We start from the raw sequence: 16,343 nt of genomic DNA on the forward strand, positions 1-16,343 counted from the left end.
CCACCCCTGCCTTTACTCTTTTTTTGGCGTTGTTTTTTCTCACAATTCGGTTTTTTTTTTGGGACTTTTTCATGCGAAAGATCAGCTGTTGATCATATTGATCAAAGCGTCAAGCGCAGAAGGCTGCACATCGCCCTCCATTTCCACAATATCCTCAGTTACAGCCTCCATTTCACCATTCTCTTCCGCTTGAGCAGTGTCTATGCTCACGCCTTCCTCCTTCTCGCTATCCTCATTGAAGCACACACCCATTTTGCTGTCGTCGGGTTTGGGCTTGGGCTTGGTTTGGTCAATGCGTCGACGAACAATGAGTTCTTGATTAGGGGGCGCGGGTCCAGAGCTTGCCTTAGCATTCGGCTTCACAATACGATCCATGTCTTCAACAATATTGAGAATCTGCTTATGGGTGAAAACAAAGCCATCACCGATAGACTTTGCAGAATCATCAACCCCTTGTCCCTCTGAAACCAGAGCTTCTCGCGCCCGGCCCGTCGCAACATCACCGAGGACATCGGGGAAAATCCAAGGGAAGCTAATGAGTGGAAGCTCAGTGGAGCTCACTTCAACAACGGAGAGATCCTCTCTCTGCAGTGCCTCTTTGCGTTGAGCCTCCAGTGCCGCAGCTACCTGCTCCTGGGTAACACGGTACATGGCAATGACCAAGGCAGAGATGTTTCCACCATGCCGGCCGACTTTGTCATAGCATTGGTGGCGGAATCCACGGCGGAGTGTACCCACGATCCTGCCTAGGTCTTCCTGCATCTTGTAGTCTCTGATTACGAAGCCGTGGCGGAGGACAAACGTTGACCACACCTCAAACTCAGTGTTGATCTCATACTGAGCCATGATTTGTCGCATGTTCATGTCGAATTCCGCCTTGAGCTCGCGGGCGTATTCTATGTAGGTCTCACTTGCTGAAGCCAGCGGGGATTCCAGGATGCGAGAGTCGAAGGGCTTCCCCAGCTTGGGAACGAAGTTAGGCGTTACCACTGCGTCGTACAGTTGACCGAGGATTTTGGTGGACTTGTAGATGCTGGATGGTCTCTTGAAACGCTTCTCCATGAAATGGGGCCAGAACTTGGGATCTAAAGAGCGGGCCATTCTCGCATGCGCACCACTCTTGTTATAATCCACTGCATCAGAATGAAGCTGAGCAAGACGAATGCATTTTTCTTCCCACACCCCCCTCGGAAGCCTGTCAGCCCAAGCCAAATGGGCGTGTGCAATTCGGGGAAGGCAATCGTTTTTCATATAGGTGACGAAGAAAGAAGTGATCTCATCAACCGTCACATCATGATCAAGGTCTGGGGCTTTGGAGCCCTTGTAGTCCATGCATTCGACGAACCATCTTGTGGGAATGAGATCGGGATCCCAGATAATAAGGTAGTCGTCGCCGTCAAGATCACCACCAGAGCACATGCTCGCAATGTCCTGGTCGCCAGTTTGGGGAAGAACAACCACGTCACGAAGCCCTTTCAGCTCCGGTCGATTCACTGCTCGAACCACACGAATATCTCCAGGGTGAAGCGAAGGGTTGCGAGCGAGAATGCAGAGACCTTCAATGACTTCGTACTCGCCATTTCCTTCTAGCCGGCAGATCTGGACAAAGATTTCAGGTAGAGCGGCCAGCTTCTGTGCATAGGAGGCTCCTCTGCGCGGCAATGTGTTTTTAAAGTAGCCCTTTAAAACACCTGTCTCGTCCATGACACCGAGAAGGTTAGCTCCTTGGTCTATGGCAATCTTTGCTTTCTCTTTGAGATGCTTCAAATGCCAGGATTTCCAAAGCTCGAGCATGGTATTGGCAAAAGGCTCCTCATTTTGTCGAAAGCCATCAGATACCATTTGAGCTAAGATTAAAGTTGTTTGGTTTGGATCGATGTACTTCTGGAGAAGGTTGATTGCTTTCGAGTCATTGCACATGACTCGATGGAAGCTACCCAACATGCTGTTGAGTTTACTGTGGAAGACTTTATCTGGGATACCCAGAGCAGAAAGCACGAGGATCAACTGTCGGTTTAAAGTCGCAAGGGAATACTGGGACCAACGAATGATCTCCAAACCGGCTTGAGTGGTTTCGAACTTTTGCTGGCTTGGTCGAATGTGTACTTCCTGTGGCATAGGGTCCGGAGAGACTACCAGCATGCCTTTGGCTCCTCCAAGGCGAAATTGGAAAGCTGAAGGGGATTCTCCAGTGAGAGTCTTAATGTTATGCTGGGATGTGACCATCTGGGCGAGGAACTTGGAAACTTTTCCGACGCCGTCCGAGAAAGTGAAGCCGTTGCGAACAACGTCATTACACGTAGCAACTTGAACCGAAGACCCGGTAAAAGCTCGGGTGGTTGAAAAGCATTGTCCCAGTCTTGCAGCATATTTGGCTACATTTCGGATATGGTTGAATTGACCCATCCAGGCCCGGATGGTTGCCGCTGAGACACCAGCATCCGGTGCAAAGAAGTATGCGCCATGCTCCCGGAACTGAGAGTTGCCGAATGCGAGGAACTCGTAGTGACGATCTCCAATGGAGATACCATTGGCCAGTGTCCTTTTGACACGAGTGTAGATTTCATCGTTGGAATCGCCCAGTGAAGCATTGATGCGACCTTCAGTTCTCTCATCTGTAAATCGAACTCGAAGAAAGCGCCCAGGTGCACTTTTGGTAGACCATTCGCGCACGACTCGATTTGAGATGTCCACGGTTGGGGTATTGTAGTAAATTGTAGTGGGAGTGACTCGTGCTGTGTGCATGAAGCAACAGTAACTCGGAATCTTCGAGTCAGTCACTCGTTTGAAGAATTTAAGATCAAAGATTTCCATAGGATCAAGATACTGTTTCTTCTCAGTTGCAACGAACTCTAGCAGTCTGGTAGCTTGGTCATCCCCGAGGTCCTTCACTTTCTCTACAAATTCGCGGGACATGCTGAATTCAGATAGATATCCTTGGGACAAACAAACCTCGAGTTGATACCGGACCTTAAAGGGGAGGTGTATATAGTTCTGATCTCCCAGGTCTTGCAGCAATGCGGAAGCCTTATTGGACTTGGACTCGGAGAAGTCAATCCAATGCCATACCGGTACCGGTCGGTCTGTTTTCTCGACAAAATGACTGCCATCTCTGATGAAAATGTTATAGTCCTTGAAAATGTCTCCAACGAGCGTCAAACAGTGACCGGTATCGTTGACACGGTGTATTTTGGGGTCCACGTCCGGCCCGAATGTGATCTTGAACACGTTCCATCGCCCTATTCAGAAATACTGGTAAGCGCACCGACTTGCAGAGGATGACGGTGCTTACCCAAGTCCATGATATGTCCTGTCTTCTTCAAGTTTGTGGGCAGAGTCTTGAGCGAGTTCGGGTTATGTGTCACGGCGGTCTGGCGATACCAACTATCTTCTTCTCTCCAGCTCATCGGCTCTGCCAACGTGGACTGCATGTCTTTGGCCTTTCGGTGCCAGATGGCGGCGGAGTCTAGAATAATCAGCAAGGAATTTTCGCTCGTGGCCTTGTCGTATTGTTGGTAAATCTGGGTCAATTGGAGAAATGTGATTTTGACACGGTAGTCATGCTGAGTGACATCTGCTGTCTCCGACCCCCGAATGCCCACCTTGAAGTACAGCAGCAGGCACCTGCGCATGACATCCACAACACATCTGGGGTATGCCAAGTTGGTAAAACTCTGCAGAGCATGAACAGTGGACGGACCTAGCAGAACACCGATTTGTACTTGTACAGTTTTCAATTCCTTCAAAAACATCATCAGCATCTGAAACTAGCCTCGTCGTATACATTCACTCACCAGTTCACTGGGGAGCCGAATATCGGGGCGGACTGGGCTTGGGATGGTCCCGTTCGAGGCACCGCCACAGAGCGAGAGCGATATCACTGCAACACGGCCACTTCGGAGCTTCACACCGAAAGAGCCGGTTTCCCAAAACTGTTCGTTTGGAGGCGGTCTATGGGTGATCAGTAAAAAATATCTATAAGCAATGTAGTAAATTGATAGTTCTCACTTGAAACGCATGCGTCCTTTTGAATCTGGACGTCCTGCGGCGTCTTCCCAAACGTCGATTGAAATTAGATTGCCATACTTGTTGAAAGCATCGTAGATATCATGAGTATTCATTTCTCTTGGAATGTTCAACATGTCCACGGCACAAGTCTTCCATGATCTCCAGGTTATCCAGTCCCGGACTGGCGTGGTATGGTGAGAAGGGCGAGGAGGGTCGAGGGGAACCAGTCTCAAAAGGTTGGACTTTGGATGTTGCAAATTGGGAATAACAGGGCCTGCCATCGTGCACTTGGGTTTAAGAAAGTCACGAAGCTGTGGAAGGAGAATAGGAAGAAGGGCCGTGAAGAGGATTCCAGAATATGTAGGAACCTCCAAGGCTGGAAGGAACAATCCAACCACAAATACCTAGGTACTATGTACTATTGACCGAGTGATAGCAGTCATGAACGGAAATCGAATAGATTGCACGGGAAAGACCTCAAAGTGTGGTCACCTGGGAGATAAGAGAACTGATTGTCAAATGAGAAAAGTCATGGTTGAGATGGAAGGTGAGAGTTCGCCCGATCAGTTTAAATTTCGTCAAGTGAGAATGAGCAATGTTATATCTATCTGACATGTACTGCCAAATGAGACCTACTTACCTGATTGCTGCTCGAGTCTTCTAGCACATAGGTAGCTACTCTTTGGGGTGACTATTTCAGACTCACCTAGCCATAATTGATACCTCTTCAGTGACGATGGGGTATCCGGCACACGCAAGTGATATCTTGACAAGGGCTGCAATACTTACTGCCGTTAGACAACTGAAGAGGCAGGGAGACTAAACACGTGTATAATTCATACATTTGGTTTTTAGGCAAGCTTGATGTTGGTTTTATAGTGGGGAAGACAAGTGAACAACCAATTTGATTTCCTCTGCCGAGGAATGGACAAGCTAATAAATCACTGCGTCGGTTGAAAGCCCCAAGGCAGTAAAGGATCCAAGGAACAACAGAGTGAAGGGACAACTTCCAAAGCTTCAGACAGTTGACTTTGATAAGCAGCGCAGAAAGCTGAGTTCCAAGGAGGAATCCTCGTAACGAAGCACTCAAATAAACCAAGACTTGTGTTTGTGTAGTTGGAGTTTGTGGTGTAGAAGATCATCGATATGGTACAAGCGTAGGAACAGTACATCAGAAAACAATCGATACAATGGATATGGGGTAATCAAAACATTGGTACTCCTGGGGCTAATTACACAACTTCATTACCACGGAGACGATCCTCTCATTGTGGAGCAATCTGATCGGTTGACCCAGTAAAAGCAGTGCTGGAAAAGAGAAAGTCTCTGGAAAACTCAAGGTCCATATCCAAATCCAGATTATGAAGTCGGGTTTCCTTCAAATTCCCCTGGGCCTGTGTCTCCTGGAAAGAGTCATCCACCTGACTACGTTTCGATGCACTGCTTGGCTGTGATTTCGTTGGGCCATTGTGGTCAGCATCTGCCAGTGGCTTTCTCGCCGAGCGAGACATGCTGCCGGCCGGCGGCAGGGTGTTCGCCCTGGGGCCTGAAATGGAGGGAGTGCTCAAAGCATCAGGCCGGTTTGTTGATTTGCGATTCCCTCTTGGTCGTTTGGGAGTAGGTCTATCGAAGTTGGAGGTCATGGACTCAAAGGACTCTGCCAGCTGTGTGCCATCTTCATCGTCACTTCTAAATTGACAAATCCTTGCAGCTGGAGTGGCGTTTACAGAGGACCTGGTTCGTTGGTGTTTCGAAGGGGCGTTTGACTCAGGGGCATGGGCAGAAAAGCCCATCACGCCCATTAAACGACCGATGTGTTGTTGTGCCTCAGAAAACTCACGGGCCTTGGCGGCACGTTCGTCCTGTAAAGCTTGCACCTATACTTGATGTTAGAGTGTCCACGTATTGCATACACGAGTGGCGTTGGCTACCTTTCTCTCCAGGTGTTGGATCCTTTTGTCTTTCGATTGGGCATCTCTAGAGGCATCAAGAGCGGCAGCTTGCATAGCAGCATGCAATCGCCGATTTTCTGTCCCGTGTTTCGCGATCTAGTTCAGAAAATTTTTAGATTCACTCACACAAGTTGATGCATACCTAGACATACCTCAGATGTGGTCCGAGAAGTGTCGGCTTCATGGTCCTGTTTCAGTTTTTCAATCTCACTCCGCAACTTCTCCTCAGATTCTTCCAGTGTCGTATAGAGCCTCTCTACTTCAATGCTCTGTTGCAAAACCTAGTAAGACTTAGTAAAAAACCTTACTTTGTAATGTTTGGTGCCAAAAAAAAAAATCCACTGTCAAAAGGACTCACCGTTGCTTCCACAGACCCCAGTTCCTTTCGCAATTCTTCCTCCTGGGCCAAGAGACGGCCCACTTCATCTTCTTTCTCACCCACAAGAAGCCTAGTTTGCTTTATTGCCTCTGTAGCACTAGCAAGGTCTTGTTCCAGAGAGCTGGAGAGTTCAGACAATTCAGCCTTTTCACTTGTGACTTGATCAAGACTCTGGCGTGCCTGCTCATTCTTCATTTGTAAGCTGCATATCGCCTCCTGAAGCTCTTCCAGTTGATCATCCTTTCCAGTCAAAGTAACCATCATCTCCAGCTCCTTAGAGCGGGCCATTTCTTTTTCGACCAGCAGTGCGTTCTCGGAAGCTTGTCGCTGCTGTTGAAGCTCCGCGCGTACAGATTCGAGTGACATGGTCAGCTCGTCGGTATATGCACATTGGACGTGAAGGAGTTGTTCAAGGCGTGTGTTCTCATGTCCAAGTCCCACAACCTGTTCGTGTGAGTTCCGTAACTTCGTTTCAATGTCTGCACTTTTGGCTTTCAACTGGTTATTCAACTCTTCGTTTTGTCTTTTCAATTGCTCGTTTTCGCGCGCAAATACGTCCCGCTCTTCTTCGGCAGCTCGCAGGGGCCCTTCAACATCGTGACAGCGACGCTCTAGGTCAAAGCATGCGTCCTCGATCTTTTTAATCATACTATCGTGAGAGATCTGGGCATTCTGCATGAAGAGTTCGGTAACTCCAGATCGCCAATTGCGGGTTATCGGAGTTGACGAGAGATTGTGTTTGTCACGCAAGGTAAGGGAGCCACGGAAGGCCTTGGTGGTGGCTGTGGAGAAGGCACAGTCGAGGCTCGTCATTGATTGTTCCACACGTCGCAAGAAGGATTTCATGGTAATGTCACTTCCGTTTTGCGTCGAAGCCCTGTTGTAAAGTCCTAGTAGAGATAAGAACAGCCTGTTTTGCGTTGTGTATCGCTCAGATGCACACCATGCTTGACCACTGCATTGGCTTTCACTAGATTGTCGGGGAAAGTGCTCAACCATTTCCCCAAGAACTTCCCTCAAAGGGGCCATGGAGTTGGTCACACTAGAAAACATAATTTCGGAATGTACGTCTTGCACACCAGCCAATAATAAGCGTGCCAGGTGTAGTCCTGCCATCTCTCCAATGCCAGACCATTGACTACCTCTCAGGATATTGAACGTAAAGGTCAGAATTTGGCGAGTGGCAGGTTCCCCTGATTCCTGTTGATGTCAGCTGTCAACAAATGCCTACAGAAAGAAGCCTTCATACTTACTGCCAAACTCTTTGCGAGGCGTGGAATCAGTTGATGGGGTATATTTTCCATCGTCTCTTGGCCGTTCTTGGACAGAAGGACCTTGATGCCAAGTTCGCGTAGCTGGGATGGCAACGACTGTGCCGGTAGAAGGGTGTGTAAAAAGACGATTGCCTATCATCCAGTGATTAGCATGGAGCCTCGATACACGATCAACCATAACTAACCATCGTTTGTGTTTGACCGTAAAGGCCATATCTGGCAGCCTTCTCGCACAGTTTAGCAATCTTCGGATGATTACCTGCTGTCCAAGCCTGTTTCTGCTCAGGTTCGATTGCATCGGCGATACAAATCGCCAGTTGAATGCTCTCAGCTGCCTCAGGCGGAGCCAGATTACAACTGGATGAACAAGCTAGTATCACACGCAAGACGACCAGGTCGAGTGTTTTGAGACCTCGTTTCTGGCCAAAGAAATGCTTAATGTTAAGAAGCCATGGCGTTTCTGATCCGTGTTGATTTCGAGATGTTGTACCTAGCGCCGTCGCAATCTGCGCAAAGGTGGCCAGGCACAAGAGGTTGCCCATATGATCGTCGAGGTTGCGCAGCGTCTTGGTGAACACCAGCTGTAGATTGGACATGACCTCGGACGGAATGTCATTCAAAATCCTAGGCGAGCCTTTCAAACCTGAGATGAGTGTGTGTAGAGGCATTACGGTCTCAACGCAGGGATTCTCTGCCATCAGGCTGACCAGCTTCGTGATGAAGGAGGCCATCCTAGCTGGCGGCACAACACCCGCTGGCAAGGGCGATGAGAACAACGCGATACATACCGGTAGGTACTGGAATAGTTAGCCGATGTCCTTCAGCTAACATCTGTTTGCTCCGAGGAACGAAACTCACCTCGGCCCCATTAGCATCGACGGCCTTTTCTAAAATGGTATCCAAAATCACCGGATGTCGCTCGAGCAGCGCATCTCTAAAGGATGATGTCGATGCTTAAAAACGGTCAGACTCGAGGTCACAACAAGTCTTCCCTTGAATGAGCACAAACCAAATGTGGTGATCAGAGATAGAGCGACGCATGATCGCGATAAGGCTTCGGTCAAAACCTCAGCCAGCAAGCCAACTTGGCAGGGCTTGCACAATGCCCAGGCAGCTATTGTCGAGGATGTGCTTTGTTGTACCAGATCATGAAGGTCCTAGGTGTTCGTTATTAGCATGTACATGTATACTCCAATGCCAGTCTCAATCGATTTACCTGTAATGAAGGTACGTAAGGTGCGGTGACTAGGCGTTCCACCTCGCACGCTAGTTGAGCGAGTTGCTCTGCCATTGCTCTAGAGTTTGCATGTATGTGAACTGGATCTTGTGATTAGTCCGCGATTTATCCGACTTCCAGGATTCGTGTGTTGGTGTTGGGTGTACGAGGTTCTCTGATCCCTCCGTTGCCCCGTCAACCATTGACATCCTATTTATTTATTTTTTCTAATTTCTCTCCCAAAAATAAACTGGTGGCATGGCCTTGAAGAAGTCTCAAATTGTGAATTTAAATTAAGATCGATCTATATAAGTTCTGCTTGCCAAAAGTGAAGAAGAAAAAATAGGAAAACCTACGGCATTCTGTTTGCCGCCAGTGCATATAGTGAGTTTTGACCGCCTGGCTCACCGCCGGCTTTTCATACTCTTTGAAATTCAACTCCCAACGTTGTGGCAGGTGCTCCGTTATGTTGTACTGCGTATGTTGTAGATGTCTGTTCTACTTCTGTATCATTAAGTGTAAATTCAAAGAATGGTCGTGTGGAATCAATCCTGATACTGTCAATCGAGAATCTAGGTGATGATCATTGTTTTTTAAAATGTGCAACCGGACTTTTCTAGTATAAGATGTACTAGACGTATATAATGGTAAGTGGACAACGAAGCATGAAGAATTCAACTATCGAGCATTCAATCTCAATTATTACCTTGTTAGTATACTCCGTGCTCCGTCTAAAAATCTCTCTGACCTGTATTGCAGAATCCGAACTGGCAGTCACTGCCGTAGACCGGAATTATCTGTTCCTATTCGCCCCCCACGCTCGGCTTCTCCACATTTTCGGTACTGGCAAGAGTGGGATCATAGTGGTCATGGATAGTGAAATTATAGTGGATTATGGCATTATAACCACAGTCTACCTCCCTCGGCTGAACTCCGATGTCGAGATACAAAAGCCTGGTCACATCATGCCGGCCGGGTCCAAAAAAATTTTTTTTTTTTTCTTTTTTTCTTCCTTGTTTACAACAAAGCTCACTTAAATAACATCTATAACGCTCCTGTACAATGCGACCATTTCTGCGGGTCTCACGAGGGCTACCAGCTCCAGCTTGTCGGCCCCAGATCTTGCGCACTAGTTTGGCTCGCAGTGTTAGATTAAACAGTTCCGAAGTTGGAAAAAGAGAGAGCACAAAAGAGAGCAACTCCTCCTCTACACATACTCCCCTCTTGCCTTTTTGGACCCCGGCCAAGGCGCTCCTTGTCTCCGCAGTTGCTGCAGGGTTAGGCTACGGCGTCTCCTCATATACCCAGACACCAGCACAGACATCCAAGAAGCCACAGTATGGCTCAGCGAAGGAGTTTGAAAAGGTAGATCACTCAATTGCAATAGCATGATCGCACATCAAGTTCAGAGACAAATGAAACTAACAACCTCCCCAGGCCATTAATGAGCTTAGAATCAAGCTCGGCGAAGGCAGAATTAGCACCGAAGCAGAGGAACTGCACCAACACGGCTTCTCAGAATGGTCCAGCTTAAACGCCGACCGTCTCCCGGTCGCAATTGCATACCCCCAAACCACCCAAGAAGTCTCCGAGATCGCCAAGGTATGTAACAAATACCGCATGCCCATGATCCCCTACTCGGGCGGATCGAGTTTGGAAGCCAATTTCTCAGCCCCGCACGGCGGCATGACAATCGACTTCGCGTTCATGAACAAAGTCCTGGAAATCCACCCGGACGATATGGACATTGTCGTACAGCCCTCCATCCAGTGGATGGATTTGAACGAGAAGATCAAGGAAACAGGCATGTTCTTCCCCGTCGATCCAGGCCCATCCGCCATGATCGGTGGGATGGTCGGCACAAACTGCAGTGGCACCAACGCCGTCCGCTACGGTACCATGAAGGACTGGGTAATTAACCTCACAGTCGTCCTGGCCGATGGCCGCGTTATCAAGACCCGCAGACGTCCCCGCAAGACGTCCGCCGGCTACAATCTCACAGGCCTGTTTGTTGGCTCCGAGGGTACACTCGGTATCGTCACTGAGGCTACATTGAAGCTCGCCCCGCTCCCCGAGCAGACCCGCGTTGGCGTCGTCGCGTTCCCGACTATTCGTGATGCGGCCTCGACCGCGATGCAGGTTATTCGGAAGGGTGTCTCTGTGCAGTGCATGGAGATCATGGATGATGTTCAGATGGACGTCATTAACCGTGCGGGGGGAACAGGCCGTGAATGGCAGGTCTCTCCTACGCTGTTTTTCAAGTTCTCTGGAACTGTCGCCGGTGTCGCAGATAGTATCGATCTGACGACGAAGCTCGCCCAGGAAAATCATGCGCAGTCTTTTGAATTCGCGCGGGATGACCGCGAGGCTCATGACCTGTGGTCAGCGCGCAAGCAGTCGCTGTGGAGTATGCTGGCGTTGCGCAAGGAGGGGTCGGAAGTCTGGTCGACTGATGTGGCCGTGCCCATTTCTCGACTGCCTGATATCATTGGTATGGCTTCTGCAGGACTTACTCCGTTGCATGCATGCTGACATCCCGTTAGAAACCTCTAAGAAGGAATTGGTCGATCTCGGCCTTTTCGCCAGTATCCTTGGCCACATTGGCGATGGAAACTTCCATGCCAGTATTATGTATGACCGCACCGATCCCGCCGAGAGAGAGCGTGTCGAGAAAGTCGTGTATGATATGGTTGATCGTGGACTGGAAATGGAGGGCTCATGCACGGTAAGTCGTTTGTCTTGGAGATCCCAGCATATCAGCTAATTTAAAACGACAGGGTGAGCACGGTATTGGGCTGGGCAAGAAAGGATCGTTGAAAAAGGAAGTTGGACTGGAGACAGTTAATGTCATGCGCAGTATCAAGCGTTCATTGGATCCGAACTGGCTGCTGAACCCTGGCAAAATCTTCGACTACGACGATGAAACCCCGGGCCCAGGACATTGATTGTGATTTATCATTGAGCATTTTAGACATGATAGATGAACAAATTTCTAGACCTTCCCGCGAAATGGTGCGATTGACATTTGTTGTTATAACGGTGATATTTGCTCGGAGCCCAGAACCTGAAAGCATCGCTCGAAAGGAGTCGCACTCCATTGACAGTCAGTGCCTGACGGGGAGCTGTTCGTGGGCTTCCGATTGAAAGGGCGGTAGTCCTGAAGCGGATGCATCACGATTCCGGCCAACCTTGAGAGCAATTCCAAGGGCATTACCAAGAAGCTTTCTAATTTCGGGTCTCTTATCAGAAAGCCTGCTGTAAGCCTAAAGCAGTTACTCGATAATATTAGACTTCTCAGTGTTTCAGTGTCACGTCCGTAAATTTAAGTGTAAGATTAGCAGGACGATTTACGGCTTCAATTTGAACACAAAAGTCTTCACTGCTTCATGTTTATTTTCATCAAGCTCAACCCGACAATCTTCCCCTGCCATTGTTGCCACAACAGCCTGACAAAAAGGCGGGTAATCAAACACTGCACGGGCGGATTAAGGGTCTCGCGAGACTGTGAATTATTCAGTATCTGTCTCTGGACCGTTGGTGCGTGTTGAACTTTGAGGGTGGGCTCCACGCTCTCCAAGCACTTCTGCGATAAGAAAGCTACCAGATCGCGGGGAGGGCGAAGATGTTCGAGTACGGAAGTCGGGAAACCCTTGAGCAAGAGTGGACTTTGGCTCCGACCCCATTCATCAAGCACATGGATTTTGTGGGATTGGTGCGTTTATCATGAACCATGACTTCCACCAGCAGATGGCGATGGCGATTGAGTCTGCAAAAAGCCCCTGGAGTTGAGAGAGACTTTGCTCAGAAGAAACTATTTTATGCTCATTTCTTTCGATGCGGACTGCCAGATCATCACCAGCTTTAGGGCCTTTGGTTATGGCAGGCTCTGCTCTAGGTGGTGGGTAGCTGCATCGTGTCTTGACTCTGACACAGTACGAGCAAGGGATCTATCACATTTGATTTTCCGTCGGCGACACTCAAGGCAAGAGCACACCGCAGTGCTAAATGAATGAAGCATTGACTCGAAATTTAGCTCAGAACTGTATAGGACAAGTCAAATTTTGGCCTGTGGCCGTCCTATTGACTCTAGTGGGGAATTGTGAGATAGTCAGCCAAGACAACGTTAATGATGCGAGGCCGTGAGCTGATTGGCAGGAGCGGAGTGGCAGAAGCCCCAGTCTGCATTTTTAAGCGTAAGCCGGGCCCCACTTGAGTGGGCACTTCGGAGACGGAGTAGATCGCTCAATCATGTTTATTTCCTTTTGGAAAGTTGTGCTAGTGTCATTACTGGTACGCTTTGTTTGGTGGAAACGGGGTAGCGGACATTAAGTCCGTAGGTATTGTAGTGCTAGATAGTTTTTGTACACTCAGTCCGTGATGTGAATCAACATCAGACAAACAGAGCGAAATAGTGCAGGACTGAAACATACAAAGATAGCATTCCATCCTTAATACTGAACACTTGTTAAGTACGAAGACACATCTATTTCCAAGACTACTACTTCATCTACAGCGCATAAATCCACAGATGGCATCTAATCTGAAGAACGTTGCAATCATCGGGGTGTGTAATTCCATTATCAAAATAAACGTTTTGCCCTAGCTGGAAACTTGACAGGCCAGTGGCAGCATTAGCAAAAATCATCCTCAATGGCCTTGTTGCATCTTCCCAGCTCGAAATTACCATCATCTCCCGCAAGGAGAGCGATACGAATTTTCCACCTAGTGTGACGATTTTCAAGACCGACTACTTAGACGAAGGTTTCGAGGCTGCATTCAAGGACAAAAAAATTTGTCGATGCTACCATCCGCACAGGTGTCAAGCGCTTTATTCCATCTGAATTCTCAGCAAATACCCAGAACTATGCTGTGTTGCAGTTGCTGCCTCTATTCGGACGGAAGGAACTCGTTGAGTATTTCGAGAATAAGGAGACCAACGTGCTGACCAGGACTGGTATTGCTGCTTCCGGCTTATTTGACCGGGTAAAATCCCGATCGCGAGTTGGAATTATTGGACTAGAGCTAACCAGTGAGTCTTGGGTAGGGTCTTGCAAATGGCTTCTTGGGATTTGACATTGCCAGTCATACGGCTACTATCAGGGATGGGGCAATAAGAGTTTCATTTTTACCATGCAAAAAGGCCCTCTACGAAGCCGTTGCACCTGTGCTGATCCATCCCGACGAACCAGAAGCCAGTTTCTATTCATTGCCTCGGTTGAAATCACTCATCAGGACTTCTTTGCTGCTTTGGGGGACGGAGTCAGGAGTGAAATAGACGATGAACGAGACCACCACCGACAACTAGGTCACAGAGACAGTCAAGAAACGTGCTGCTGGGGACCTTAGTGGTGCTGTTTCTCTAGTTCGAACCACTGCTTTTGGCAACACACCGGGTCTCCATTCAAAAGATGCCAAATAGAAGAAGCTGGAAAACAGTTTGTTGGGACTTGAATAGGAAACTATCCACTGTGTTGTTAAGCGGGGTTTCAAAGAATGGATAGAAATTTTTAGCCGTATTACACAGGTCACTGTTTGAGTGGTTCAAGGAGACATGACCTCCCAAGGTAGCCATAGAAAGAGTGCAAAGCATGCAAACATGTCAGGAGATTTGCCAAAGATCCACACTGTCTGACCAATCGGGGAGTGGGACTTTTGTCAAACGCAGAAAGCTGACTAATCGCGGGGCAAGGCAATTGGCTGAGAGCGATATCGCCGTCGCGGTAAAATGTTACAAGCCTTCAATCCCATCCATCACCAACGAAGCGGTAAGTACATTTTTGGTTTCATTTTTTTATTTTGGCGTGAAAATCTCTGGGACTGTCAATCATGTGATCCTCAAGGCATTGAAGCTGGTAGAGCCCTCTATAAACAGCATACGGGGTTTAGGAAACGCTTTGACTCATACAGGCCACTGAACCAATTCGGCATGGCACTCCTGTTCTTTGAATTTCTTTTGATTGATCGCAAGATTTGACTTATTGTAACGTTTTGATTGCTAACTTACGCAAGAGTAATAACCGTTTTCATCCAAAACTTAAAGGCAAAATGGCTGCTGCATTCCCGAAGAAGAAGTGTGGTATGTTCTGAGATTCTTCTAATTATTCCATCATCGTCTAATCCTAACATGGTACAGGTGTTCTTGGTGCCACTGGCTCCGTGGGTCAGCGCTTCATCCTATTGCTGGCAGACCACCCCTTCCTTGAGCTTCAGGCTGTAGGTGCTTCGGAGCGTTCAGCCAACAAGAAGTACAAGGATGCCGTGAACTGGAAGCAGTCTTCTCCCATGTCTGAGAAGCTCAGCAACTTGGTTATGCGTGACTGCAAGCCCGAACAGTTCTCGGATTGCGACCTTGTCTTCTCTGGGCTGAACAGCGATGTTGCTGGCGAAACTGGTATGTGGGATCAAATTTATCTGATATACAACAAACCAGACCATGTACTGACCTTTGTCGCAGAAATGGCATTCATTAAGGCTGAGATCCCTGTCTTCTCAAACGCAAAGAACTTCCGCAAGGATCCCATTGTGCCTTTGGTGGTTCCTACTGTGAACCCACAACATATGGATCTGATTCCTCACCAGCGAGAAAAGTTCGGTCTCAAGAAGGGCTTCCTTGTCTGTAACTCTAACTGTGCTGTTATTGGCATCGTCATTCCCTTCGCGGCTCTCCAGGCCAAGTTTGGCCCTGTTGAGGAAGTCGAGGTTTTCACCGAGCAGGCCGTCTCTGGAGCCGGCTACCCCGGTGTACCTACCATGGACATCCTGGACAACGTCATTCCCTACATCAGCGGTGAGGAGGACAAGCTCGAGAACGAAGCCCAAAAGATTCTAGGTTCATTGAATGCCAGCGCCACTGGTTTCGACGAGCAGACTGGTCTGCGCATCGGTGCCACTTGCACCCGTGTTGGTGTCACTGACGGCCACATGGCATTCGTTTCCTTGCGTTTCAAGAACCGCCAGACCCCCACCGCCGAGCAGGTCAAGGAGGCTCTGCGCGAGTACAGGTCCGAGGCACAGAAGTTGGGTGCTCCTTCCGCCCCAGAACCCGCGATTAAGGTGTTCGATGAGCCCGATCGTCCCCAGCCTCGCCTGGACCGCAATATCTCCGGTGGGTACACTGTGAGTGTTGGCCGAGTTCGTGAGGGTGCCCCAGGCGGTCACTTTGATATCCGATTCGCCGCCCTCTCTCACAACACCGTCATTGGAGCTGCTGGATCATCCATTCTCAACGCCGAGGTTGCTGTCATCAAAGGCTACATCTAAGATAGTTAGGAAATAGAGGAAGTACTAGCGCATGTCAAATAGATACACATTTTCGTACAAATGAATTGGATTTCATTGGTCTCGATTCCTAAAAGGGAAGTCCATGTGTCTACGAGTGGATCAAGGCCCTGAGTGTTGGTGACATAAGCAAGAGTTAAAAACCCACTAGTGGAGTCTGATTGGTCTTAGTGGAGAATAGGGCTCACAACCACCACACACTAAGCGAATTCCTCTCTGATTTGCATCAACACTTC

General features: G+C 48.6%; 4 protein-coding genes across 4 annotated transcripts; 2 read left to right on the plus strand and 2 right to left on the minus strand.

The window, feature by feature from the left end:
- Window positions 1-81: 81 nt before the first annotated feature.
- Pdw03_5839 (RNA-directed RNA polymerase (Sad-1), putative) lies at window positions 82-4,289 on the minus strand (the record flags this gene model as incomplete). Its single annotated transcript, XM_014682830.1, has 4 exons — window positions 82-3,239; window positions 3,293-3,740; window positions 3,795-3,951; window positions 4,009-4,289. 4 exons carry the CDS (start codon window positions 4,287-4,289, stop codon window positions 82-84), a joined length of 4,044 nt encoding a protein of 1,347 aa, XP_014538316.1.
- Window positions 4,290-5,273: 984 nt separating this feature from the next.
- Pdw03_5840 (Chromosome segregation ATPase-like protein) lies at window positions 5,274-8,904 on the minus strand (the record flags this gene model as incomplete). The annotated part of the gene is made up of 9 exons (XM_014682831.1): window positions 5,274-5,885; window positions 5,940-6,056; window positions 6,113-6,241; window positions 6,319-7,539; window positions 7,593-7,745; window positions 7,799-8,410; window positions 8,472-8,566; window positions 8,623-8,770; window positions 8,830-8,904. The coding sequence occupies 9 exons, from the start codon at window positions 8,902-8,904 to the stop codon at window positions 5,274-5,276; spliced, it is 3,162 nt and encodes a 1,053-aa protein (XP_014538317.1).
- Window positions 8,905-9,891: 987 nt separating this feature from the next.
- On the plus strand, window positions 9,892-11,774 carry Pdw03_5841 (Oxidoreductase, FAD-binding, putative; the record flags this gene model as incomplete). The annotated part of the gene is made up of 4 exons (XM_014682832.1): window positions 9,892-10,194; window positions 10,267-11,320; window positions 11,373-11,554; window positions 11,607-11,774. The coding sequence occupies 4 exons, from the start codon at window positions 9,892-9,894 to the stop codon at window positions 11,772-11,774; spliced, it is 1,707 nt and encodes a 568-aa protein (XP_014538318.1).
- A 2,643-nt stretch (window positions 11,775-14,417) lies between these two features.
- Window positions 14,418-16,089, plus strand: Pdw03_5842 (Aspartate-semialdehyde dehydrogenase; the record flags this gene model as incomplete). Its single annotated transcript, XM_014682833.1, has 4 exons — window positions 14,418-14,594; window positions 14,839-14,905; window positions 14,963-15,220; window positions 15,284-16,089. The coding sequence occupies 4 exons, from the start codon at window positions 14,418-14,420 to the stop codon at window positions 16,087-16,089; spliced, it is 1,308 nt and encodes a 435-aa protein (XP_014538319.1).
- Between the last annotated feature and the right edge of the window lie 254 nt (window positions 16,090-16,343).

This window comes from Penicillium digitatum, chromosome 6 (assembly GCF_016767815.1).
Source record: "Penicillium digitatum chromosome 6, complete sequence".
In the NCBI taxonomy this organism is placed as follows: domain Eukaryota; kingdom Fungi; phylum Ascomycota; class Eurotiomycetes; order Eurotiales; family Aspergillaceae; genus Penicillium; species Penicillium digitatum.